Source organism: Pseudorca crassidens, chromosome 16, assembly GCF_039906515.1.
Source record: "Pseudorca crassidens isolate mPseCra1 chromosome 16, mPseCra1.hap1, whole genome shotgun sequence".
Lineage (NCBI taxonomy): Eukaryota > Metazoa > Chordata > Mammalia > Artiodactyla > Delphinidae > Pseudorca > Pseudorca crassidens.
The window spans coordinates 34,335,336-34,361,022 of record NC_090311.1 but is presented as its reverse complement, the minus strand read 5'-3'; the positions used below and the strand labels follow the sequence as shown (position 1 = coordinate 34,361,022).

General features: G+C 40.6%; 2 protein-coding genes and 1 pseudogene across 3 annotated transcripts in view; 2 read left to right on the top strand and 1 right to left on the bottom strand.

The window, feature by feature from the left end:
• CPEB3 (cytoplasmic polyadenylation element binding protein 3) overlaps positions 1 to 13,134 on the bottom strand; it is a 177,158-nt gene extending 164,024 nt beyond the window's left edge. The window contains exon 1 of one of the 2 annotated variants that reach the window (XM_067710007.1): positions 13,031 to 13,134. The gene's annotated coding sequence lies outside the window, so the exon portion shown is untranslated. Of the gene's footprint in view, positions 1 to 12,788; positions 12,944 to 13,030 lie in introns of those variants that run through there. The other variant, XM_067710005.1, reaches the window with a different exon arrangement.
• MARCHF5 (membrane associated ring-CH-type finger 5) overlaps positions 13,028 to 25,687 on the top strand; it is a 54,596-nt gene continuing 41,936 nt past the window's right edge. Inside the window, exon 1 of the mRNA XM_067710011.1 lies at positions 13,028 to 13,389. Within this exon, the coding sequence (XP_067566112.1) occupies positions 13,355 to 13,389 (35 nt within the window). The 5' untranslated portion in view covers positions 13,028 to 13,354. The remainder of the gene's footprint in view (positions 13,390 to 25,687) is intronic.
• On the top strand, positions 16,180 to 20,751 carry LOC137209474 (small ribosomal subunit protein eS6-like; annotated as a pseudogene).

The following is a 25,687-nucleotide window of genomic DNA, read 5'->3' as shown; positions in this document are numbered from 1 at the left end:
TGTTCTCACATAGTCATTTTTATTGTTTAATATGAATCAAGGCAGTATTTTACCATGGGTTTATAGTATTTTTATTAAAATACTCTAGTACTTTTTAGTATGCCAAACATACCAATCAGCATGACAATTGGTATTTACCACATAATACAGTATTTTACCACTTAAAGCATTTTTATTAAAAATAAAGAGACCATTTTCAAATGTTTAGGAACATACTCTCAAAAAATACTGCTGGAAAAGTGACTCAAGCGCCATTTCAACTGTGTACCTTTTTGCAGCTGATGATTAAACCTGAGTCATTTTTGACTCTTCCTCCTCCCTTATCAAGTCCTATGGCTCCTTCCATGATAAGACTCCTCCATCTATCCTTTTCTGTCACTGCCACCAATTCTGGTCCCTGCCTTTATCTCCTCAAACTTAAAACGTCTCCTGTGTCCAGTTTCATCCAAGTTGTGTTGGGTTTTTTTTGGCAGGGGGGATGCTCCATTGCATGACTTGCATTAATTACTCAAATAGTCATTGAAAATCTGTGCAAGGTTCCAGGGAAATAATATTGAGCAAAAAAAGACAATCCCTCCATCTTTTATGAACATTCATTTCTAGTGAATGAGAGGGACTTTAAACAGTAAACTCCATGATAATTTCATGGCAGTTGTGATACAAATGCTATGAAAAAGTACCAGATGTTATGAAACCATACAATGTTGGGACCTGCATTAGGGGGTCAGGGAGGGGTTTTCTAGAGTAAGTAAAATGAGCCTTAAAGAACAAAAGGATAAATTTCAAAGGAAGTATGCTCCATGCAAAGAGAATACCATGCTGCTTCTTACCGTCAGGATCTGAAGAGGAGGAAGCATGGTGTATTCAAGGAACTAAAGAAGAAAGCCACTAGCTAGCATGCTAGAGTTCAGGGTTCATTTGGGAAGCTGGAAGGAGGTGGGGAGTAAAGTAAAACAAGATAAAGTAAGTGAGGGCAATACAAAACCATTAAAAATGGAGTTTTACGTCTGCACACCAAGGGGGGAAAGTGGCAGGCAGGGTGGTGGTGGTGGTGGGATGAATTGGGAGAGTGGAACTGACATACATACACTAATATGTATAAAACGGATAACTAATAACCTGCTGTATAAAAAAGTAAATAAAATAAAATTCAAAAAAAAGGGGTTTTATTTTACTTTTAATGTTTCACTTTGAAATAATTTCAGAATTACAAAAATGTTACAAAGGGCTTCCCTGGTGGCGCAGTGGTTGAGAGTCCGCCTGCCGATGCAGGGCACACAGGTTCGTGCCCCGGTCCAGGAAGATCTCACATGCTGCGGAGCGGCTGGGCCCGTGAGCCATGGCCGCTGAGCCTGCGCATCCAGAGCCTGTGCTCCGCAACGGGAGAGGCCACAACAGTGAGGGGCCCGCGTACCGCAAAAAAAAAAAGTTACAAAAAAGAATTTCCCTCCACATTTCACCCACATTCTCCAAATGTTCACATCTTAAATGACCGCAGTGCAATTATCGAAATCAGAAAATTAACATTGATTCAGTACTATTATCTAATTTACAGACCTTATTTTACCAACTGGCCAACTAATGCCCCTTCTAAGAATCCAACCAGGAATCACACATTGCATTTAGTTGTCATGTCTCCTTAGTCTCCTTTAATATGGGACAATTCCTCAGTATTTGTCTTTCATGACCCTGACACTTTATTTATTTTTTTTGGCCACGCAGCATAGCATGCAGGATCTTAATTCCCCGACCAGGGATCGAACCCACACCCCTGAATTGGAAGCGTGGAGTGTTAACCACTGGACCAGCAGGGAAGTCCCCTGACCTTGAAACTTTTGAAGAACACAGCGCAGCTATCTGGTAGAATGTCCCTCAATTTTGGTGTCTCTGATGTTTCCTCATGATCAAATTCAGGTCATGCATTTTTGGCAATAATACCACAGAAGTCATGTTGTGTCCTTCTTAGTGCATCATTCCAAAAGGAACATGATGTGGATATGCCCCATTGTGGTAATGATAACTTTGATCACTTGGTTAAGGTAGTGTCTGCCAGATTTCTCCACTGTAAAGCTACTATTTTCCCCTTTCTACTTAAATATCTTTGGGAAGATACTTTCTGACTATGTGAACATCCTGTTTATCAACATACTTTCACCCACTAATTTTAGCATCCATCATTGATTCTTGCCTATATCAATTATTCCTGTGGTGTTTGCAAGTGGTGATTTGCTGTTTTCATCAATGCTTCTAATTAATTGGAATGCCACTATAAGGAAGAGTTTTTCCTTATCCCCTGATTTATTCATTTATTTTTAATAGCATAGACTCACAGATTCATATTTTATTTTATAGGTTATAATTCATTATTATTATGTTACTCAAAATGTCCCTGATTTGGCCATTGGGGTCCCTTCAAGTTGACTCCTAGGCCCTTTTGACATGGCCCCATCAGTTTTTTATCACATCCCTACTTTCTGGCACTGCAGATGTTCCAGGTTCATGTACTTGTCCTTTCCTACTAGTCTAGGATTAGCAGTTTCTCCAAAGAGCCCTTGTTCCCTCTATTGGAGATAGCACTAGGTATACTCATTGGTTCTGGGGTATAACTGCCTTAGCTCCTCTCAGCAGATAGAGCCAAAAGCATATATATGCACACATCTGTGTGTGTTTATCTATGTATGTATATCTATAAAATCATTAGTTTGTATCGATACTTCCAATTCCAAACATCTCAGGGTTCATTCTCGCCTTAGAAGTGTCTCTCCCTTTTAAAAATTTGCTAAATATTTACTGAACACCTGCCAAGGGCCAGGCTCTGTGCAAGGCACAGGGGATACAATAGTGAACAAAACAGGTATGGTCCTGGCCTGCCCTCATGAAGCTTAGAAGGCATAATTCATGGATTATTCCCCTTTTCCCAAAATTGCTAAATTTATGCTTTCTGCTGGCTCCTTCTCACCAGGATTTAAACAGGCCACAGAAGGACTTCAAGCAGGCACCATGAGCAGTTCTACATTTCTTAACAAGTCATTCTACTCGTGAATCGAAGGAAGAAAGAGTAAACTGGAGAGGCCAATTGTCAAACCAGTTGAAGAGGGATGAAAGCAAAGGTGGGGAGACCAATTATGAGACTAGTAAGTAGTCCCAGGTAAGAGATGACAGGCAACTGGACTAGGGTAAAGGGAGGGGGCAATGGAAAAAAAATAAATGGATTTGAGAGATATTTAGGAGATAAATGGACCACACTTGGTGACTGACTGAAGGGTAGGGGGATGAGGGAGAAGGGTGACTCAAGGAGGACTACTAGGTTTCAGGGAGTGTGTGCAGATATATTGGCTCAGATTTCCATATATTGTAAATATATGACAATATGTCTTTTCCATTAAATGGTAAACAACCTGATGACAAGAACAGACTAACAATGTATTATTCATATATTTGTATCCCCAGTATTCCCACAGTGTCTGGTACATAGTTGGAGCTCAAGAACTTGTGTTGAATAAACAAATAGGTGATATTTCTCAGACTTACCGAGTTGAGATTTCAGCTGTAGGGTATCATATTAGTTATAATACCTTCATAAAAGCCTAAAACTCTTTTAGTAGAGGAAAACGACTTATACTGAATATCTCTTCTCCCAAAAGACTATATCCTGGTCTTTTAGTTTATTACATACACTTTCTCTTCTATCATTAATTCATCTTACCCAAGAGGTAAAACCCAGAAGCAATAAAATAGAGGTAAACGTTTGACTATGACAATGAAATTTCACTTCACGCCTATCAGATTGCCAAAAATTAAGGCCTATTAAGAGCCTATTCCTGGCAGGGGGTGGGTGTAAGCGGAGGCCTCTGTTTCCTCACCTCCCAAATGAGGCTACGTGGATTAGGTGAAGTGTTTTTAGACTCAAGCAGGCATTTAGTAAAGATTGACACTGCCTTTCTCTTTACATATCCATATACTCCTCCTTCGAGACCCAATTCAAACCACTCCTCCACTGGGAAGCCTGCCCAGACCCACCTTCAAACCACTCCTCCACTAGGAAGCCTGCCCAGACCACTCCAATATGCAGCAACTTCTCTTCCCTTCTCTGAGCTCCTGGGGTACCTATCTGTAAAATTCTTCAGAAATTAATCATGGGTAGTTTTGTGATTGCTCTTGCAATAAATCACTTTCTTCTTTACTTGTTATTTAACTATCAGATACACCTGGATTCAAAGGTCAGCTATGCCACTTATTTGCTATGACTTCATCTCTCCAGTGTTCAAGTTCTTATCTGTGATATGAGAGACACAGCCATCCATCTGATAAGGTCATTGTTAGGGTTTGAGATGATGTGTGTATAGGGCCCAGCCCATGCCACATATTAGGTGTTCAATAACTAGATGCCAACAGGCAGTCGTTAAGGGCAGCTGTCAGATCTTTTTCAAATGTCAATCCCCTCCCAGCTACAGCACCTCACAGAGCGCCTCACACATGGCTGCTGCTTGATATTTTATTTACTTATATTCCACCTTGTCCAAAAAGGACCTAAGGCAGGTAGGTGTTCAACAAATATGTTAAATGATTACAGGCCACACTTTCCAGTCAGGTTTTCTTCTTCTTTCTTTCTTTCCATTTTTCCATAATAAGCAGAACCACCATAATGTTGTGACTTTTTTTTTTGGCCACACTGTTTGTGGGATCTCAGTTCCCGACCAGGGATTGAACCCAGGCCACGGAATTGAAAGCCCAGAATCCTAACCACTAGACCACCAGGGAACTCCCAATATTGTGACTTTTTAAAAGCCTTTAATCATCCTTCACTTGCACCAATGATTTTTTTTAATTTAATTTAAAAATTTTAACTGTGAAATACATGCTCACGGTGAAAATGAAAACATCATAAGGGAATAAAGTGAAAAGTAGGCTTCTCTCCCCATATTCAGTTTCACCATCCACATGTAATATTAAAAAAAACAACAACAAAAAACATTTCCTATGTTTCTTTCTAGAAATCTCCTTACATACACATGCTAAGTTAAAAAAAATAATAATTTGGATAACACTATAGATACTATCTACTCCCTGCTTTTTTCACTTAACATATGGGTAGTATTTATTGGTTTTAGAGTTTGGCAGCTATTCTTCTTTAAGTTATTAAAGATCTGCCCTGATTTAGCAGCATAAGAATATAAGCTCCGGGAGCTTCCCTGGTGGCGCAGTGGTTGAGACTCCGCCTGCCGATGCAGGGGACACGGGTTCGTGCCCCAGTCCGGGAAGATCTCACATGCCACGGAGTGGCTAGGCCCGCGCGCCATGGCCGCTGAGCCTGCGCGTCCGAAGCCTGTGCTCCGCAGCGCGAGAGGCCACGGCAGTGAGAGGCCCGCGTACCGCAAAAAAAAAAAGAATATAAACTCCACAAGAGCATTTTTGTCTCTTTTGCTCTCCTCTATCCTCAGCACCTAGATAGTAAATGAATCATAACTATATAGTCAAAAGTGCTTGCTAATGAATGTACTTCCTTTTGAGGAACTGCCTTCATTCAAGGTACATTGCCTTCCTTTAGCCAAGTGGCAAGGAAGATTGATTAGATGCTCTCTCCTTAGATTTTGAACGGTGAGCAGAATACAAACAGTTGGAGGGAGTTTATCCATTCCAGTGCTGAACCCATATGAGAGCATGGAATGTTGCTGCAAGACGATTCTCTGTGGTAGCCTATCTGGCTGCTTCCAGCCTGGTTCTCCTGCCTTACTTTCAATCCTGCGAGCTCACCCAATTCCTTCCAATAAATTTCCTTTTGTTTAAGTTAGCTCAGTGTTTCTCAACCTCAGCGCTATTGACATCTTGAGCTACAACATCTTTGTTGTGAGGGGCTTTTCTGTGCATTATAGTATGTTTAGCAGCATCCCTGGTCTCAACCCACCAGATGCTAGTGTAACTATCAAAAAAGTTTCCAGACATTAACAAATGTCCCCTAGTGGGACTGAATTAGCTAGAGTTGATTTCTGTGGAACAAAAAAAAACCTAACTGATGACCACTACATCTTTAGCAACTTTTCATTATGGCCTATATAGAAATATCTCATTTGTTTCAATAGCTATTTGATATGTCATAAGTTAATACATCAGTCAATTAACAATGGATTTTAAGGCTTTATCTGGTGTTATTTTAAACAACAGCTTTATGGAGATACAAGTCAAACACCAAATAATTCACCCATTTAAAGTGTACACTTCAGTGATTTTTAGTATATTCACAGAGTTGTGCAGTCATCACTACAATCAATTTTAGAATGTTTTCATTACCTCAAAAAGAGGTGCACATCCCTGCACACCTTAGTTGTCACTCCTCAAAACTCCATCTCCCTCAACCCTAGGCAACCACTAATCTACTTTCTGTCTCTGTAGACCTACATATTCTGAACACTTCATATAAATGGAATCATAGAATATGTTCTCTTTCGTACTGGCTTACTTCACTTAGCACAAGGTTTTCAAGGTTTGGCCATGCTATAGCATTTAACAGTACTTCATCCCTTATGGTTGAATAATATTCCATTGTATGGACACATTTTATGTACCCATATATCAGTTGATAAGCATTTGGGTTGCTCCACTTTGTGGCTATTATGAATAATGCTGCTATGAACATTCATGTACAAGTTTTTGTGTAGACAGGTTTTCATTTCTCTTGGGTATATATCTGGAGGTAGAACTGCTGGGTCATACGGAAACTTTATGTTTAACATTTTGAGGAAGTGCCAGACTGTTTTCCAAAATGGCCCCACCATTTTACCTTCCCATCAGCAGTGTACTAGAGCTCTAGCTTCCTCACATTCTCACCAACACTTATTATCACTTATCATTTATTATTCATCTTTTTTATTATAGCCACCCTAGGGAGAGTGAAGTGGTATTTCATCCCGGTTTCGATTTGCATTTCCCTGATGGCTAACGTTGGTGAGCATCTCTTCAGGTGCTTACTGGCCATTTGTATATCTTTGGAGAAATGTCTATTCAGATCCTTTGTCCATTTTTTAATTGGGTTCTTTGCCTTTCTATTATTGAGTTGCAACAAATCTTTATATATTCTAGACACAGGTCATTTTTCAGATATATTATTTCCAAAAATTTTCTCCCATTCTGAAATGAGTGAAAGTCTTTTCACTTTCTTAACAGCACAAAAGTTTAAAATGTTTGTCAGTCTTTCAGGTAAAATAGTGTCAGATGAGTAGCTAGTTCAGCTTGTAGCTCAATCATGTAAAGTGTTTTGCTCTGAGACAACTATCATACTTTGGATGCAGCAGAAGTGTGCATATTTCCCATCTCATCACACAGAATATTTAAAATATGCATATCCAATGGTCAAAATTTAATAAATGAATATTTTTTACTGCTTAATCAAGGACATTCTTAAGTGAACTTTTGTTTTTATTCTATGTGTGTGGTAGTGAAGACTATATAAGCATTAGTACAGTTTGGTGTCAGTGCCTTTAATGGTGCTAAGATACAAGCAGTTACATCCACCATTGCTTGTGCTATCAGTGTAAATGCCAATGCAGTGAAAGAGGCAAATAATGTTTTAGTATTATTATAAAAATAGCTTTGACCTCACATACCTCCTGGAAAGGTTCTCAGGTAGCCCTAGGAGTCTGTTAGACGACTTTTTGAGAACTGCTGCTCTGACATCCACGCTTGTTTAAAAAAGAAAATAATTCTTTATGTATACATTTTCACATAAAATTGATACTCCTGAAACAAGATACAAGAAGGAAGATGTGGCATCTTATCCTGTGATTTTTACCTACTCTTGACACACCACTGCCTTATCCCAGGGACACCTAACCCAGAGAGAGGAATTTAACCAAGGACAATGAAAAGTAATGAGTCTTCCACAATATTTATGAGGAAAAGAAGACTAATTAGTAGATGATGATTTTTTTTTGTAAAATTATTTACCCTTTGTAAATATCTTTTCCGTTAGAGTTGACATTAGCCGTTAAAATTCTATTCTCTGCATAGCAAATGAAGATAAAGAGACAGGTTTTAGACTGTCTTCTATAAGTGGCCAGTGAAGCCTCTGTCCAGAATTAAGAAAAGGTCAATTCAAAGTAATCTTAAAGGGCTTACCTGGTGGTGCAGTGGTTAAGAATCCGCCTGCCAATGCAGGGGACAGGGGTTCAAGACCTGGTCCAGGAAGATCCCACATGCCGAGAAGCAACTAAGCCCGTGCGCCACAACTACTGAGCCTGCGCTCTAGAGCCTGCGAGCCGCAACTACTGAGCCCATGTGCCACAACTACTGAAGCCCGTGCGCCTAGAGCCCGTGCTCTGCATCAAGAGAAGCCACCACAATGAGAAGCCCTCGCACGGCAATGAAGAGTAGCCCTCGCTCACTGCAACTAGAGAAAGGAACGAAGACCAATGCAGCCAAAAATAAATAAAATAAATAAACTTATATAAAAAAAAAAGTAACATTATAGATGCTAAGCCAGTAAAATGTATTCTGGGGACCAAGGTCTCCCTACAAAAGTCCTTTAAGAGACCCAGGAACATTATCTGTTTGAAAACTACTTAGCCAATCTAAGGCTCTTGAAGGACTTATAGCTGTGTTAAAGCAAACTTCTGAAATAGTTACAGACCATGGCTAAGTTACTGAGACCTAGGCCAGTCCTAACTTGTCTTTGTGCCCAACCCACCCTGCATACCACTGAGAAATTAATTCCCCTAAATCACTCTCACCTTGACTCAAGAACTTTTAGTAATAATTAAGAGCTAACACCAATGGAGCTCTTAACCATGTACCCAGCATTGTCCTGAACAATTTAAATGAATTTTCTCATTTAATCCTCCCAGTAACCCAGTGAGGTAGGTTCTGTAATTCTCCTCCTGAAGGTGAGGAAACTTTGGCTTAAAAAGATTCAATAACCCACCCCAAATTGCTGAGCCCCTGAGTGGCAATGCTAAGACTCAAATGTAGGTTTGAGTTGAAGCTCTCAACCACTGCGGTATTTCTGCAGAGATACCATTGGTCTAATAATCACTTAGGAAATTTATTTTTTAAAAAAACAGCTAATTGGGCACAACTACAGGCACATGGATCAGAATTTCCAGGGTAATTCTCTGACTCACAGCAGGTTTGGGAACCACTACAAGTTAACACTCCATTTCCTACATAATGGAGTCCATTTCTTATGTCCTCCTCCCAGCAGGATTCTAGGATAAAGGCAAAATTCCTCAAATTGGCTTACAAAGCTCTTCAGAGTCTGTCAACTGAGTGACCTTTGTGGTCCCATTTTACCCCAAGTCCTCTCTTTGTTTCAATTTCTTCTCTTCACCAAGGGGCTTTCCTTCTCAGGGTATTTGCACATGCTGTCCTTTGGCCTGGGATGCTCTTCCCTCCTCCCTTTGTCCAATTAACTGTTGCTCTTCCTCAGTTCTCAGCATAATGGACACTTGCTGAGAAACTCTTCTGACCTCCCTGTCTAGGTAAAAACCCTAGTTATTATCTCTCATAACACCACGTACTACATTTGCAACCTAAAAAATGTATTCATGTGATTCTCTCCCACTATAAACGGTAAACTCCACAAAAGTAGGGACCATGCTTGTTTTTCTCATTATTGTGTCTCCAGTACCTAGCTTAGTGCCTGTCACATAAATATTGCTTGTTCAATAAATACTTATCAAAAGAATTAATAGCTTCAAGGCCTTTTAACTATTCCCTACTTAACTAACCAATCGTATTTTTCACTCTTACTCAACAGAGACACAGTTCCAGTTATAGAGGTTAACTCCTCTCTCTACATCTTTTCATCCTTATCCAGACCCAAGATCCTTCTCCACCTCTTTACCTACATAATTCTTATTGCTACAAGGTAGAGCCTAAATTCCCCTTGTTTCACAAAGTTCTCTAACACACCAGCCCATAACAGTCTCTAAACTTCTACCTCACTTTGTATTTCTAGGCCAGTTCATTTGGCACCATATCATATGCTTCCATGTATCATTATGTAGTATTTCATATGGAAATGCCTTGTTTTAATTTTTTTTAATGTAAGTGTTGGTAGGTAGTTTGTATGTTCTTAAAGGGTAGTTATTGTTTAATTTGTGACTAGAGTACCCAGGCACATCATAAATCCTCTGGAAATGTCTGCTGAATAAATTAATGAAGAATATTCTGTGGCCTGCAATGTGGACTCAGCCTGCAGTTTATCACCAAATTTGGCAATTGACAATTCTCCTTAGAAGGCACCTGGATACTTTATATATCTCTTTGGAATATCTCCAGGGCCCCTTTTGGCAGACAGTTCAAAACAAGTGTCATGGGAGAACATAAAAGTAATATACTACTTTAAATTTCCTAACATATTTAGAACAGTTCCATACTCAGGTATTTCTAAATCCATCATAAAATTATTAATGCATAAGTGCATTTCAACTTTTTATTTGGGGGGGGTCAGCCTAAGATCTAAGTAAGTAGGAAGTTTTTTCCTTCAAAATCATAAAGTAAATTATAATTCCAATTATTCCAAGTCTTATCTGAAAACACAAGAGCCAAGGAAAACAAAGTTGACAAACAATACTGAAATTCAAGCTATGTGTGTCACCCATTTCAAATTTATCTGAAGGAATTTATTTCATGAGTTCTATCAATCATGATTTTTGTCCATACTAATTAAAAAATATAAAAAATTAAAGTTAAAGAATTATCAGTTATCTGTTGGTCTGTTTCTCTTTAGATGTCCTTATGAACATTTTCTATGGAGCTAATTTTTTAACAGCTTTACTGAGATGTAATTTACATAGTAGAAAATTAACTCATATTAAGCATACAATTCAGTTTTTTAAGTATATTTACAGAGCTGTGCCACCATCACCAGAATCTAATTTTGTTATATCTTATTTTTTTAATTGCAATATAATTCACAAAGTTGTGTAACCATCACCACTCTAATTCTGGAAATTTTCATCAACCCCAAAAGAAACCTCATACTCGTTAGCAATCTCTCCCCATTACTCCCCAACTCTTCCAGCTCTAGGCAACCACTAATGTACTTTGTCTCTATGAATTTATTCTTAACATTTAATATAAATGGAATCATACAATATGTTGTTTTTGTAACTGGCTCCTTTCACTTAGCATAATGTTTTCAAGGTTCATCCATATTGTCACATGTATCAGAAATTCATTCCTTGTTATAACCTAATCACATTCTGTTGTATGACTATACCACACTTGGTTTATCCATTCATCAGTTGATGGGTAGTTGGGTTGTTTCCACTTTTTGGCTATTAGGAATAATGCTGCTGTGAATGTTGGCATACAAGTCTTTGTGTAGACATATGTTTTTATTTCTCCTAGGCAGATACCAAGGAGTGGAATTACTAGGTCAGGTGCTTATCGCTTTTTTTTTTTTCTTTTGCTAATCACTCTTAAGATGAATAACAGAAATTCTTTTTCCTATTTCAAAGGATTTTTGACACAGCCAGGAAACAGAATTTTCATGAAAATGCTAATATAAATTCTTTTATTTTCAATATGCTAAGATCAAATTCTATTTTTTGAGCGGCATGTATGTATCAATCTCCTTGTGGCTGACAATTGCTTAAGAGATAAATACGCAGTAAGGGAAGACTTACCCAGTAGGAGTAGCAATAAATAGGAATTTAAAATATCAAACACCCGGATTAAATTACTTATTTCCCTCCCCTGTCAGGGGCCTGCTTCTCATTTCATGAGAAAAAGGTGAAGCATTAATTATAATTAGTCATGTAAATTCCCAAAGCTTTTCATAAAAGCATCTTTCAGAAATCGGAGGCCAAATAAACTTCTGGTCACATGTTATTTTTGTTTTTCTTCCTGGTGATGTACACTCTAGTTCAAATATATTCAGGAAGCAGACTTTGAGCAGAGAATTAGGAGCGGATTATAAAATTCTACGTAAAAAAAAAATAAAGAGCTTAAGCAACACATTTTAATTTAAAGAAAAATCAAACCTCTTGCCGCAGAAATTAGGCATAATCAGGGGAAAACTACCAGACATCCTACCAATCGCTGCACTAGAGAACGTCACAGGTCATCCAAAAGACGCATTCCTGTTAGCCAACAGCTCTTTTCCTCCCGCCAAAGCTGTCCCTAGAGCGTCAGAGAATAAACCAACGAGCGATTCATGATTTTCCCCTTTTGATCCCCTCCCCTCCCCACACACACACACATCCACCTGCTTGGAGGTGTCAAGGCGACTAGAAATGGTTAACAGCGACCAGCAGCAGAGAGAGAAACAAACACCCCTGACGACCCACAGCTGAGTAAGCAAGAGCTGTTTATTCATGAACACGTTCCGTTTGGAGACTAGTGACGAGCCCTTGAAAGCCCAGGCACATTTTAGAAGGTTCCTAGAGAGGGAGGGAATAAACTCCCCCCATTACCCCGCCCCTCTCCCCCACCCCACCCCTCGTCGGGCAAACATACACCGAGAGGTTCTGGTGGGAACCACCTCGTCTAGGCAGCCACTTCCCTGCCGACCCCTCAGGAATAACCTCACGTACTAGAGCATCCGACCCCTCACGGGGGTTGCGTAACTCCCCAAAATGGGTTCAGACGCGGCAGACGCTGGCCCCAGCGCCGAGGGCTTCAGAAGGCACTTCTGCCACCCCCAAGCCCGCCACGGCCCGCCCCGACGCCGCGGCCGCGACTGGGGACCCTGCCGAGAAATGGCCCTTTAGCCCGCCCCCCCCCTCACCTGGCTCGGTCCCACCTGAGCACGAGAGCTGAGAGAAAAGAAACAGGCAGGGAGGGCTGACCTTGATGCTACTGACGGTGGAGCGGCACATCCCGCTGCTTCCTGGAAAGCGGCCCGCAGGACATTTTTCCCCCTGGAGGAAGGAAACGGGAGGGCGCCGGCCGGGCGGCGGCGGGCGCGACGGCGGTGGTCGGGGCGGGCTGTGCAGCCTCTTGCGGGGACGGTCCAAGGACTACATCTCCCAGGCTGCTCTGGGCCGCCTTGCGTCGTGACCCCGGCGCGCACTGAAGTGGTGACTCTTACCTCACAGAGGTAGCTCCTCCGCCGGCAGCAACTCGGCGCCCGCGGTCCATGGACCGGAACCCTGGGCCGACGGGCAGGAACCCGGGCCGCGATCGCCGCCTCCCCGCCCCAGGCTCCTCCTCCTCGCTCCCCACCGCCTCCTCCCGACGCCCGCGGGCCGCGCACAGCCACCGCCGGGCTCGCGGAGCCGCCCCGGGAGGCTGGGTGGGGGGTTCGCGGCTGCCGCCGGACTGAGGCCTACTCCGCCGCCTCTCAGTGCTATTGTCCCTGGGCCCGGCCCTGACCGGGCCCACTGGGGAGGCGAGTGCGTCGCCTCCGACGAAGATGCCGGACCAAGCCCTACAGCAGATGCTAGACAGGTACGGGCAGCCTTGGGGGAGGACGCGGGCCGGGCCTCGGGGCTCTTCGGATGGGAGCCTAGCCTGCCGGGAGGAGTTCCACGGCCTGGGGGCCGAGTGAGGGGCAGAAAGTTTGGAGTCCGTACTTGGGGGAGGACGGAGCGGGCCGCCTGGGTGCGTAGACTTAAAGCGAAACTTAGTTACGGATTGGCGTCTGGTTTTGTCCGAACGCCGTTGCGAAGTGAAAGGGGTTCGTGTGAACCCAGAGAATTAGTTTCTTTTTCTTACTGTCCTCCTCCCCTCCCCCCAAACTGTGTTGTAACGTGTTTGTCAGCGCTGTCACTGGCAAGAAGGACCAGACTAATTCTCTGGGGAGTGATCCCCCTCCAATTTGTACACTCCTTCCAAAAACCAAGGATAAGCATTCTTTTGGAAAGCCTGATAGACTGACTTCATTCCTCCTTCCTCCCCCATCCCATCCCCACCCCAAACTATAAGGTCACGAGTACCCGCAAGGGACTTTAACGGTCAGACCAGAGTAGAGGTTATGAAAACAGCCGTAAGTCCAACTCTGAACACTTAGCGTATTTTACCATTCGTTGAGTTCACTGATAAAGTTTCATCTTATCATGGGGCAAGTTCCTGGGGGGGGGCTTGTCAGTAAAACTCTTTCTGTGAAATCGGCTGCACCGCCCTCTGCTGTTGAAATTCTAGGCCATGGGTTCTACCATGAGTTTTTGGAGACCCTTACTCCACATTTTCCCCTAAGCCACGACATAGCTTCCTGGCCTAGCCAGTGCTACAGGCTAATGCATGTTTGGTTGCCTACAACTCTCAGTAGACCATTTGCCACCCAGTTCAGCGTGTGGTACAGGTTTTCCTACTGAGGAAAAGTCCAACTTTAAGGTTGGCAATGAAAGGCCAACCTTAAATGAGATTATACCCAGTTAAATGCTGTTTGGATCACACCCAGAACAGAAGTCACTCAAGAGTACATCGTCTTCCACAGTGACAGACATTTCCTTTGGAGCTTAGAATGTTGAGACATCTAAGTTGATAGAAATCATGTACTGACTTTTTCCAGTTGGGGTGTCCCAGTGATTAATCCAGCCCTTGTTTGAGGGGAGCATTCAGGTCAAGTTGTATTGACTAACCCCTTTTTATGTAAGTAGTTTACAAGCTCCTGGAAGGCAGAAACTTACACATCATTATTTATTTTGAAACCTGCAGCAGAGCCTGGCACTAAGCAGGTCATCAGTAAATATTTCTTTAATGAATAAATGCATGAACTTTTTTGTCATTTTCCCCAGTGGTCTAGGGGTTTGATAATTTACCAGGTTTTACGAGGTAAATTATAATTTACCATACTGACAAATTATATAGGACTACTGAAATATGCCCACAGGAGACCACTTTCTGCCACTGCCAATTCCAATCAAATGAGACCCTATTCTGGTGCTGGGTATTTTGTAATTAATTTTTTTTCCCCCCTCTGAGGGCCTGCTGCTTTCACTTTTATGTAGGTGACTTTTAGAAAAGTTTTTGTGTCCAAAAGCTGATCTGGCTTTCATACACTCTTTGGAGATTTCCATAAAAGTAAAAAAGCCAAGGAGTGCTAGCCAGGCATTTAAAACATCTAATAGAAACATGGAAATTCTGGCTGCATGTACTGAAACAGGTGACTATAATACTGGCTTCCCTCATCTTCGGCACCTTTTTGACATACCTCAAGGTAGATTCTTAAGATGACGTTCAAAGATCTTTATTATCTAAGTCAGTGTTTTGCACCATGGCCCCACGTTGGAATCAACCGGGGGAACATTTTAAAATATGGATGGATGCCTGGCTCTGCCCACAACCAATTAATTCACAGATTTCTGGAGAATGGGGCCTGAGCATGTATATTTTCAAAAGTTTTCCAGATGTTTATTGTAGTTGAAAATCACTTTTTTTTTTTGGTCACGCGGCACAGCTTGCTGGGGGATCTTAGTTCCCCAGCCAGGACCAGGGATTGAATACGGGCCCCCTGCAGTGGAAGTGTGGAGTCCTAACCACTGGACCTCCAGGGAATTCCCACTACCCTAAATCCCAAGGGATTATTTCATGATAAGAGATAGTACATTTTAGTGATGTAAGCTTGGCCAGAAATCTTAAAATTCTCATTTTGCCACATACTAGCTATGTGACTTTGGACTTATATTCTGAGGTTCTACATCCTCATTTATAAAATGGCAATATCCTACCTCACAGGATTGTATAAATGAGAACACGTGTAAGCACTTTATAAAACAATAAAATGCTATTCATATGTTAGGCACACAGAAGGTATTTAAGATTCTAGTGTAACCAACTAATGTAGCAATTCTCTCCCCACCACACACACACCCATCTCCATATTTACAGTATCATCTTAATCTGGGCTGGCCCTACATGCAAATTGAACACAAAGATACTTGATGGGTTGAATGCTGACAGGCCCAACAGACTAAAATATGTCAACCTGTTAGGACCTAGAATTCTTGCTTTGAATTTGGCTTCCCCCCAGCTTGGTCTTTGGGTGGCAATTTTTGAGGGATAGAATTTAGCTCAGAAACTTGCCCTTATTTTTATTTCTTCAGTGCAAGTTCTGTCCTTGAGAAGATTAGGAAATGTGTATAACATATATTGTTCTTCGGCTTCTAGGTTAAAATTAGGTATATTTTAGTGCTTATTAAACATTTGTATTTAATGAATTGACTTAATAAATATCGATGCATTTGCCTGGTACCATTCTAGGTCCTCGATATATGGTGGTAGTGAACATAAGCCAAAATGCTCATATGGAGCTTTAATTCTAGTGAGGTTTGTGTTCCATAAACTGTCAAATAAAATGAAGATTATATTTACATAACATGGATGGTATGTTCAGTTTATACACTTAGTCTTTCAAGGTTTTTTAATTAATAGCAACTTATTAATAGCTGAAGTTCAATTGCCTTGTCCTTTGTGAATAATTAAATTTAGTTTAGCAATTGTTTATCTTGATAAATTTTATTATTGCAGTATTTGTAGATAGAAAGAGTATATATAGATATATATTTTGATTGCCTTTCATTTTTATAAACAGTAAGCAACTATTTTATATAAATTTATCATTTGAACCTTTTAAATTGTTTGAGAAATGGGGTGGGAAAGTGGGTGGTTTTCTAGTGTCATGAATGATTTGGGATCACAAATCATTGCCCTGAAATTATAACCATTCATAAACTCAAACCTTTTACGTCAGGCTCTCTGAATCTCAGTCAGTTTCTCTTCCTTCCCTTCATTGCCATACTTTTTTAAGGAGAGGTCTGTTATATATTATTCTATCACCATTAAACTTTCTCGTTTTCTCTTTTATTTCTCAAAATTAGGATTAAATGTATAGAGAATACAAAGAATACTGTAACAAACTGCAGGAATGAACCTCAGGTTTAAAGCCTGGTGAGAGATGCTTCTGGAAACTTGACTTTTGTGTACCCCTTTCGCATTAAACAGTCAGGAATTTGTTGAGGTTGTTTGCATCACTTACTTGCACCTGGTGAGTAGGCAAGGCATGTAGCCAGTGTCCCCAGAACAGTCAAATGGGAAGAAAAGCAGGGAGAATCATCTGTTCCCCACGAGCCTCCTGCAGTGGCAAAGTGAATTAGAATCCCCACTCTCAGGGTGTTGTCAGCCACACATGTACATCCTTTTAGAGGCTGTAGAGTGTTCTGATAGGAACGTACTATATTATCTTCTTATTTATATAACCATCTCTAGTTTCCATTAAAGCGACTTCTCATTCTCTGAAGCATATTTACTCCAATCATATCACTATCCCATTTTGACATTTACAGAACAATACCTAGAATTAAAAAAATTAGCAATTAGTTGTATTTGCTTCCATCTCTATGTAAAAAGTGGAAACATTACAGATAAAGTCCCCTTTGGCCACTATCCCCAGTCCCATATCTTCTCCCCATCCCCACTCCACTATCATAAATGGGTTTATGTTCTTCCAGTCTTTGTTTAATGCTTTTATATATACCATATGTAATTCATAGTTTTGTTCTTGTTTCTAAAATTTAAATATATCAATCTACAATTGACTTTTTAAAATACTGAGTTCTGTGATATACAGCAATTAAAGAGAATATATATATAATCCATTGTATTCACTTATCACTCTTTTTCTTTCTAAATCCGTTTCCCTGTTTGTGACATTTATATTCTTATTTTCTCCTTATCATCTCTTGTTGTAATTTGATTTTCATCCCCCTTTCTTGTCCGTAGCTCTACTAAAAGTATACTGAAGGTTACCAATAATTTCTTAATTGGTAAACCTAATGACTTCTTTTCTTGGTCCTCATGTCCTTGACATATATGTAGTGGAGATGAAACTGGTGACCACCACCCCCTAACTTCTTGAAACTGTGTTCTAGTCTACCACACTATTTGTCTTTTACTTTTTTCGCCTCTTATATATCACCTTACCCTTACTCTCTTCAGTCAGTATGGTTCAATCCTCAGCACTTATCATTCTTCTCTGAAAAGTATCCCTGCTTACTATCTCACTATCACCTTTATTTGAGTGACTCCCAGATTTATGTCTTTATTCCTGACCTCTTTCCCACATTTTAGTGTCTGCATTCTAGCTGCCCAGTAGACATTTCCATTTGTGTATACAGAGCATTACGAGCGCCTTAACGTATCTAAAACTAAACTACTGCTATTTCCCTGGTGTTTACTTATCTTGACTTCCCAATTTTGGCCCTTGATAGGACCATTCTTCTAGTCTACCAGCCATAAGACCTACATCTTTTTTTTCTTTTTTGCTTTTTTCCTCCAAATCCACTTGCTTATCAGATACTATAGATTCTTCTTTCTCTGACTCTAGTTTTTCTCTACCAGTTTGACTTGCAGAGTGGTACCAGAATTTCCCAGTTTGACTTAATAGAGTGGTACCAGAATTGGCCAAGGCACAATTATCATGGCGTTTCCATACTTTAAAAGCTGTCAGTCTCTACATCACCTATAGGATAAATTCTAAACTTTCAAGGCCCTGGTGAAGAGGTTTAGCTCTATTAATTATCCAATCCAGCCCCAACCTTCCCTAACCATACTCTTCTGCACTGCACTTCATTGTCCTCTGGATATACCCTGCTGTACATCTTCTTATTTTTGCTTTAGATGACTTCCTCCCTTTTGACACCTGGCTAACTCTGACCCATCTTAGAATTCAGCTCAAGTATCACCTTGAAGCATTACACAGCTCCTTCAGGCAGAGTGAGTTACTTCTTCCTGTTTTTCCATAGAACCTTTATGCATTCATTTTAGTACATCACACCGTATGGTAATTTTTTTTTTTTGTGGTTTGTGAGCCTCTCACCATTTTGGCCTCTCCTGTTGCGGAGCACAGGCTCCGGACGCGCAGACCCAGTGGCCATGGCTCACGGACCCAGCCGCTCCACGGCATGTGGGATCTTCCTGGACCGGGGCACGAACCCGTGTCCCCTGCATCGGCAGGTAGACTCTCAACCACTGCGCCACCAGGGAAGCCCTGGTAATTTTTTTTTTTTAATGCACCTATCCCAGGTCTCAGAGCCTTCCACACATACCCTTTACCACCACCACCATGCACATTCAAGTGGAAGTTCACTGAGATCAGAAACTGTTCCCTATCCCATTTCCCCAGAAGGGGAAAGTACATTGGAGACACTGTTGAATCATGGTGTCTGTCTTTTCACTATTTATGACATATCAGTGCCTAGAATAATCTTACTGAAGCACCAAATATTTATTTGCTCAAAACCTTCTGTATTTTCTTAATTGCTTATTAAGCTTAAGTTCAAATTCTTTAACCTGGCCTTCAAGACCCTCCATAATCATATTTATTGTGCTCTCTATTATGTTTAAGACAGTGAGTATATGGCTGGCACCAGCTACCTTTTTAAAGCTTTGCTTCTGTTTAAGAATGAGTTCAGGGCTTCCCTGGTGGCGCAGTGGTTGAGAGTTCGCCTGCCGATGCAGGGGACACGGGTTCGTGTCCCGGTCCGGGAAGATCCCACATGCCACGGAGCGGCTGGGCCCATGAGCCATGGCCGCTGAGCCTGCGCATCCAGAGCCTGTGCTCCACAACGAGAGAGGCCACAACAGTGAGAGGCCCGCATACCGCAAAAAAAAAAAAAAAAAAATAGAATGAGTTCATAAAGTATATATGTTTTGCCCAGGCCAAACTGATTCACTCACTGTCCTGTGTTCTTTTCACTATCTTGTCTTTCAAAATTCTACCCACTCTTCAAGACCCAGTTTAGTTTCTGCCTCATTTATAAAGCTTTTCTGACCATTTCGCCAGAAATATTTCCCCCCTTCTCCAGATTCATGTAGCAGTTCTTTACAGGCCACGTGTACATACATGCCTCCCAACTCTTTACATGCGATAGTTCATAAGATGAGAGATGGTAACATTTATATGACACCTTGGAATACACTGGCAGGGGTTTAGATCTCTAGTGAAAGCTCCTTATGGCTGCTTAAAAGTACCCCAGCAAAAACGAAACACATAGCTCTTTTTTGTGGCTCCCCGGAGACGGTCAGCCGCTTCAGAATAAAGCTGAACATTTCTTTCCCGGCCACTGGCTGCCAGAAACTCATTGAAGTGGACGATGAACGAAAACTTCGTACCTTTTATGAGAAGCTTATGGCCACAGAAGTTGCTGCTGACACTCTGGGTGAAGAATGGAAGGGTTATGTGGTCCAAATCAGTGGTGGGAACGACAAACAGGGTTTCCCCATGAGCAGGGTGTCTTGACCCATGGCCGAGTCTACCTGCTACTGAGTAAGGGGCATTCCTGTGACAGACCAAGGAGGACTGGAGAAAGAAAGCTCAAATCTGTACGGGGTTGCATTGTGGATGCCAATCTGAGCGTTCTCAATTTGGTCATTGTAAAAGGGAGAAGGATATTCGTGGACTCACTGATACTACTGTGCCTCATCGCCTGGGGCCCAAAAGAGCTAGCAGAATCCACAAACTTTTCAATCTCTCTAAAGAAGATGATGTCCATCAGTATGTTGTGAGAAAGCCCCTAAACAAAGAAGGTAAGAAACCTAGGACCAAAGCACCCAAGATTCAGCGTCTTGTTACTCCACGTGTTCTGCAACACAAACGTCGGCGAATTGCTCTGAAGAAACAGTGTACTAAGAAAAATAAGGAAGAGGCTGCAGAATATGCTAAACTTTTGGCCAAGAGAATGAAGGAGGCCAAAGAAAAACGCCATGAACAGATTGCCAAGAGACGGAGGCTGTCCTCTCTGAGAGCTTCTACTTCTAAGTCTGAGTCCAGTCAAAAATGAGATGTTCTAAGAGTAACAAATAAATAAGATCAGACATTAAAAAAAAAAATGAAACACATAATAACTTGTACTGGCTATAATTTCCTTAGAAATGAGAAATGGAAAATTTTCTCAGAATACACTATCCATATGGCAGCATGGTATAGTGATAAAAGCTGATGTTTTTGGTGTTTTTTTTAAATTTTTTAACTTAATTTTTTTTTTATTGGGATATAATTTACAAAAAAGCTCATATTTTAGAGTTGAGGCGTAGGTTGCATCCATGCCTTTCTACTTAACCATGAGGCCTTGGGCAGACTGTTTAACCATTCTGGGCTTTTGTTTCCTTATTTATTTAAGACAGAAATAATTATGTTTGCAGAGTTTGTGAAGATCAGAGACAAAGCGCATGGCATGAATATATGCTTAGTAAATGATCGCTTTCGTTGTGGGGTATTTCCCTTTCCCTTTTTTGTAATGTGTCATAATTGTGGTAGCTCTTTGATAAATCCAAATACTTTAACTTCTATTCCACTTGGCTGGACAGACATATAAAGGATATTTAGTCTTTTTTTTTAATTTTTAAAATTTATTTATTATTTTTATTTTTGGCTGCCTTGGGTCTTTGTTGCTGCGCGCAGGCTTTTCTCTAGTTGCGGCGAGTGGGGACTACTCTTCATTACAGTTCCCGGGCTGCTCATTGGATGGCTTCTCTTGTTGCAGAGCATGGGCTCTAGGCACGTGGGCTTCAGTAGTTGTGGCACTTGGGCTCAGTATTTGTGGCTCGTGGGCTCTAGAGCGCAGGCTCAGTAGTTGTGGCACACGGGCTTCGTTGCTCCGTGGCATGTGGGATCTTCCCGAACCAGGGCTGGAACCCGTGTCCCCTGCACTGGCAGGCAGATTCTTAACCACTGCGCCACCAGGGAAATCCCGGATTTTTAGTCTTCTTGATGGTATAGTTCCTGTTTAAGAATACATGGGATGTGACACTTTTAATCCTGAGACAAAGCAAGCAGTTTGCAGTTTTTTCCATTGTTAAATTTAGGCGTTCCTTGGATTAACCAGAGCATGGTTCTCTAAGCATCTTCTTTTTTTTTTTATTTTATTTTTGGCTGTGTTGGGTCTTCGTTTCTGTGCGAGGGCTTTCTCTAGTTGTGGCGAGCGGGGGCCACTCTTCATCACAGTGCGCAGGCCTCTCCTGTTGCGGAGCGCAAGCTCCAGACGCGCAGGCTCAGTAGTTGTGGCTCACGGGCTTAGTTGCTCCGCGGCATGCGGGATCTTCCCAGACCAGGGCCCGAACCCGTGTCCCTGCATTGGCAGGCAGATTCTCAACCACTGCGCCACCAGGGAAGCCCCCTCTAAGCATCTTCTGAATTAAGGACATGTTCTCTTTCCTTAAAACAGTCATGGAAATACATTGGTAAGGCACTATATATAACAACAACAGCAATATAAAGCTTGTTTCATTGCTCTCACTCCTGTATTCTGGAACTCTTCTATTCTGTTTCCCTCCAGTTTTCACCAAAGTGATCATAGGCAGGAGCCTATGATTTTCCAGATCTTTCTAATAATCCACTATAAACACCTACAGTCTGAGTCTACAAAGGTGGACTTTACTGCCAACTGTTTTATTAGATAACCATACCTATCTTGCTTCGTTAATTTATGTGCCAGTGAGAAACTATTCTATTGATGTTTCCTCCCCTTTTTTCCCCATGTACTTTTAAAATAATTAACTTAATCATATAAACTAGTTTAGTCACAAATGAACCCTGTGAAGTGAGGTTACCTTTGTCATCCATCCTTTGCCAACTGGTTTGTAATACCTAGCTTTATTTTAAAACCTTTCTGCTCCAACCACATTGGTTTTATCATTGTCCATGATCATATGCTCATGTCTATGTCTAAGGTTGTTTATGCTGTTATTCTTACTTCAGATACTCTTATTCTTTTCATTCCCCAATTGTCATCTCATTTGTAGTTCTTCCTTTTCATGAAACTTTCTCAGCTATTTCATCCTGTGTTTCTTACGGTCATCATCACATTTCTATATTACCTTTGGTCACCAGCATCATTTCTTAGCACTCAGTGTTTTGTGTGGTTTTTTTTTATGTGATCCTTCTATGCATATATTTGTTCCTTAACTAGATTGTAAGTTCCTTAAATGTATTTCTTCTGGCATCAAATAGTGAGCATACTAAGTACGTTCAAGTTAATTTAGGGGGAGATCTTGAATACTCTTTGATTTAAGGTGAATTAGATGTATATTCCTATAACTTTATAAATTTTACTGTTGAGAAGGATTTATATCAATAATTGGAAAAAAGTTATAATTTTAATTTAAAATTACATAGAAGTAAATGATTTTTTTTTATAAAGAGTGACATGTCATACATACAGATTAGTGACATTACCAGTACCAGTAAGGCCATACATTTATTTTAAGGAATAAGTAATATTCTTTAGAATTGTCTAGTTCTTTTTTCATGTCTTCATATTATAATAGTGATTTGTTCTTTGATCTCTGAACCAATCATGATAATTCCCAGATCTCCCTTTACTCTGTAACCTAATGAGCACTAACTTGGCTGGTGGAAAGGTGTGGAAGTAAATTGTGAGTGTGTATTATCAGCAAGCAGGCGGCATTTAGACAACCTAGTGGAAGGAAAAGAGGGGTGGGAGAAAATGAATTGAGGATTTGAATAAATATCTTAAGCAGTGGTGTTGGCCTATTCAACAATTGGGGATGATCAAGAATCCAGGACCTTTTCCACTGAATACCAGGGTGCCAGGCAGAACTGCTGTATGTGCTAATTTAGGTAAGAAAATGCATCCATAAAAATCTAGGCATAGATGTAAAGTTGACACCATCTTTCTCATCTCTATTGGTGTCATTATTGCTACTGTTCATTGGGTGGTTATGTATGTGCCAGACAGTTCTTAAGCAGTTTCAATGATCACTTGTTTAATCCTTTACAATAGAGAATCTTTTTTTTTAAATTTATTTTACTGAAGTATAGTTGATTTACAGTGTTGTGTTAATTTCTGCTGTACAGCAAAGTGACTCAGCCACACACCTACATACATTCTCCTTCGTATTCTTCTTCTCTGTGGCTTATCACAGGACACTGAACATAGTTCCCTGTGGTATACAGTAGGACCTTGTTGTTTATCCATTCTATATATATTTGTTTGCATCTGCTCATCCCAAACTCCCAATCCATCCCTCCCTCTTGGCAACCACAAGTCTGTTCTCTTTGTCTGTGAGTCTGTTTCTGTTTCATAGATAAGTTCATTTGTGTCCTATTTGATTGATTGATTGGTTGATTGATTGATTTGCGGTACGTGGGCCTCTCACTGTTGTGGCCTCTCCCGTTGCGGAGCACAGGCTCCGGACGCGCAGGCTCAGCGGCCATGGCTCACGGGCCCAGCTGCTCCGCGGCATGTGGGATCTTCCCGGACCGGGGCACGAACCTGCGTCCCCTGCATCGGCAGGCGGACTCTCAACCACTGTCCATTTGTCAGAAATGGACAAATTATGTTGAAATACAGCTACCAAAATATTAAAAATCTGACATGGTAATATGAGCTTTAAAACAAATACAAGGTCTATTACTGGTGGGTCTGATAATTAATTTCAAATTAGCAGTGGGTTAAATGTTATTTTGAGATCTGCACAGCTGTAATAGGAAAATTTCTGGTCACTGTACTAATTTCTAATTGCTGTATGCTAATATTACTATGAGTTGTTTATTCATCATTGAAGGAAAACTGAATTTTATTTAGAGTTTAGTGAAAATAAAGGTATAATTACTTTTTTTCCCATCCAAATTTACCAATCCCGTAAATTTTTCATGAACCTCAGGTTAAGAACCGCTGCATTACAAAAACTCTGAAAGAGATTGTCATTAAACCTAAAATAAGTGGTAAGCAGGAATTTGAACTCAGGCATCCCAAGTTCTTTAACCAGTTAGAATATCCTGAACTCACAAAATCTTTTCCCCAAATTTAGCTAGCTTTTTTCCTTAGAAAAAAGGATCTCAAGCATTTTGCTTACTATTTAAATTAAAAACCAAATAGCTTAAAAATGTTTACATTGAATGTAAAATAAAATTTCATTTTTGTATTATGGTGAGTTGAGGAAACTTACAAAGGGAAAAAGGAAAGAAGAATGGCCAGAGCAGAGGTTCTCAAACTTCGGTATCACGATCACCTGAAGGGTTTGTTGAAATACCATGTTGGTGATTCCTCAAAAAAGTTAAAAACAGAATTACCATGTGACCCAGCAATTTCACTTCTGGGTATATATCCAAAAAGAATTGAAAACAGGATCTCAAAGAGATATTTGTACACCCATGTTCATAACAGTATTATTCACAATAGCTAAAACTTGGAAGCAACCTTAGTATCTAAGACCAATGAATGGATAAGCAAAATGTGGTATATATACATACAATGGAATACTATTCAGCCTCGTAAAAAGGAAGGATATTCTGCAATATGCTACAATGTGGATGAACCTTGAAGACATAGAAAGACAAATACTGGATGATTCCACTTATATGAGGTACTTAGAGTAGTCAAAATTACAAAGACAGAAGGTATAAGGGTGGCTGTCAGGGGCTTGGGAGAGAGGACATTGGAGAGTTGTTTAATAAGTATAGAGTTTGTTTTATAAGATGAAGAGTTATGGGGATGGGTGGTGGTGATGGTAGCACAACAGTGTAAATATTTAATACCACTGAACTATACACTTAAAAATGGTTAAGATGGCAAATTTTATGTTATATATTTTACTGCAATAAAAAAAGAAGAATTTTTAAAGAAATTTAAAATAAATATATTTTTTAAATGTACTGTTGGGTCCCATCCTCAGAGTTTCTGATTCTGCCGGTCTGGGGTGGGACCTGAAACTGCATTTCTAGCAAGTTCTCAGATGATGCTTCTGCATCACACTGAACACTGCTTAGAGATTGGAGGATTGAAGA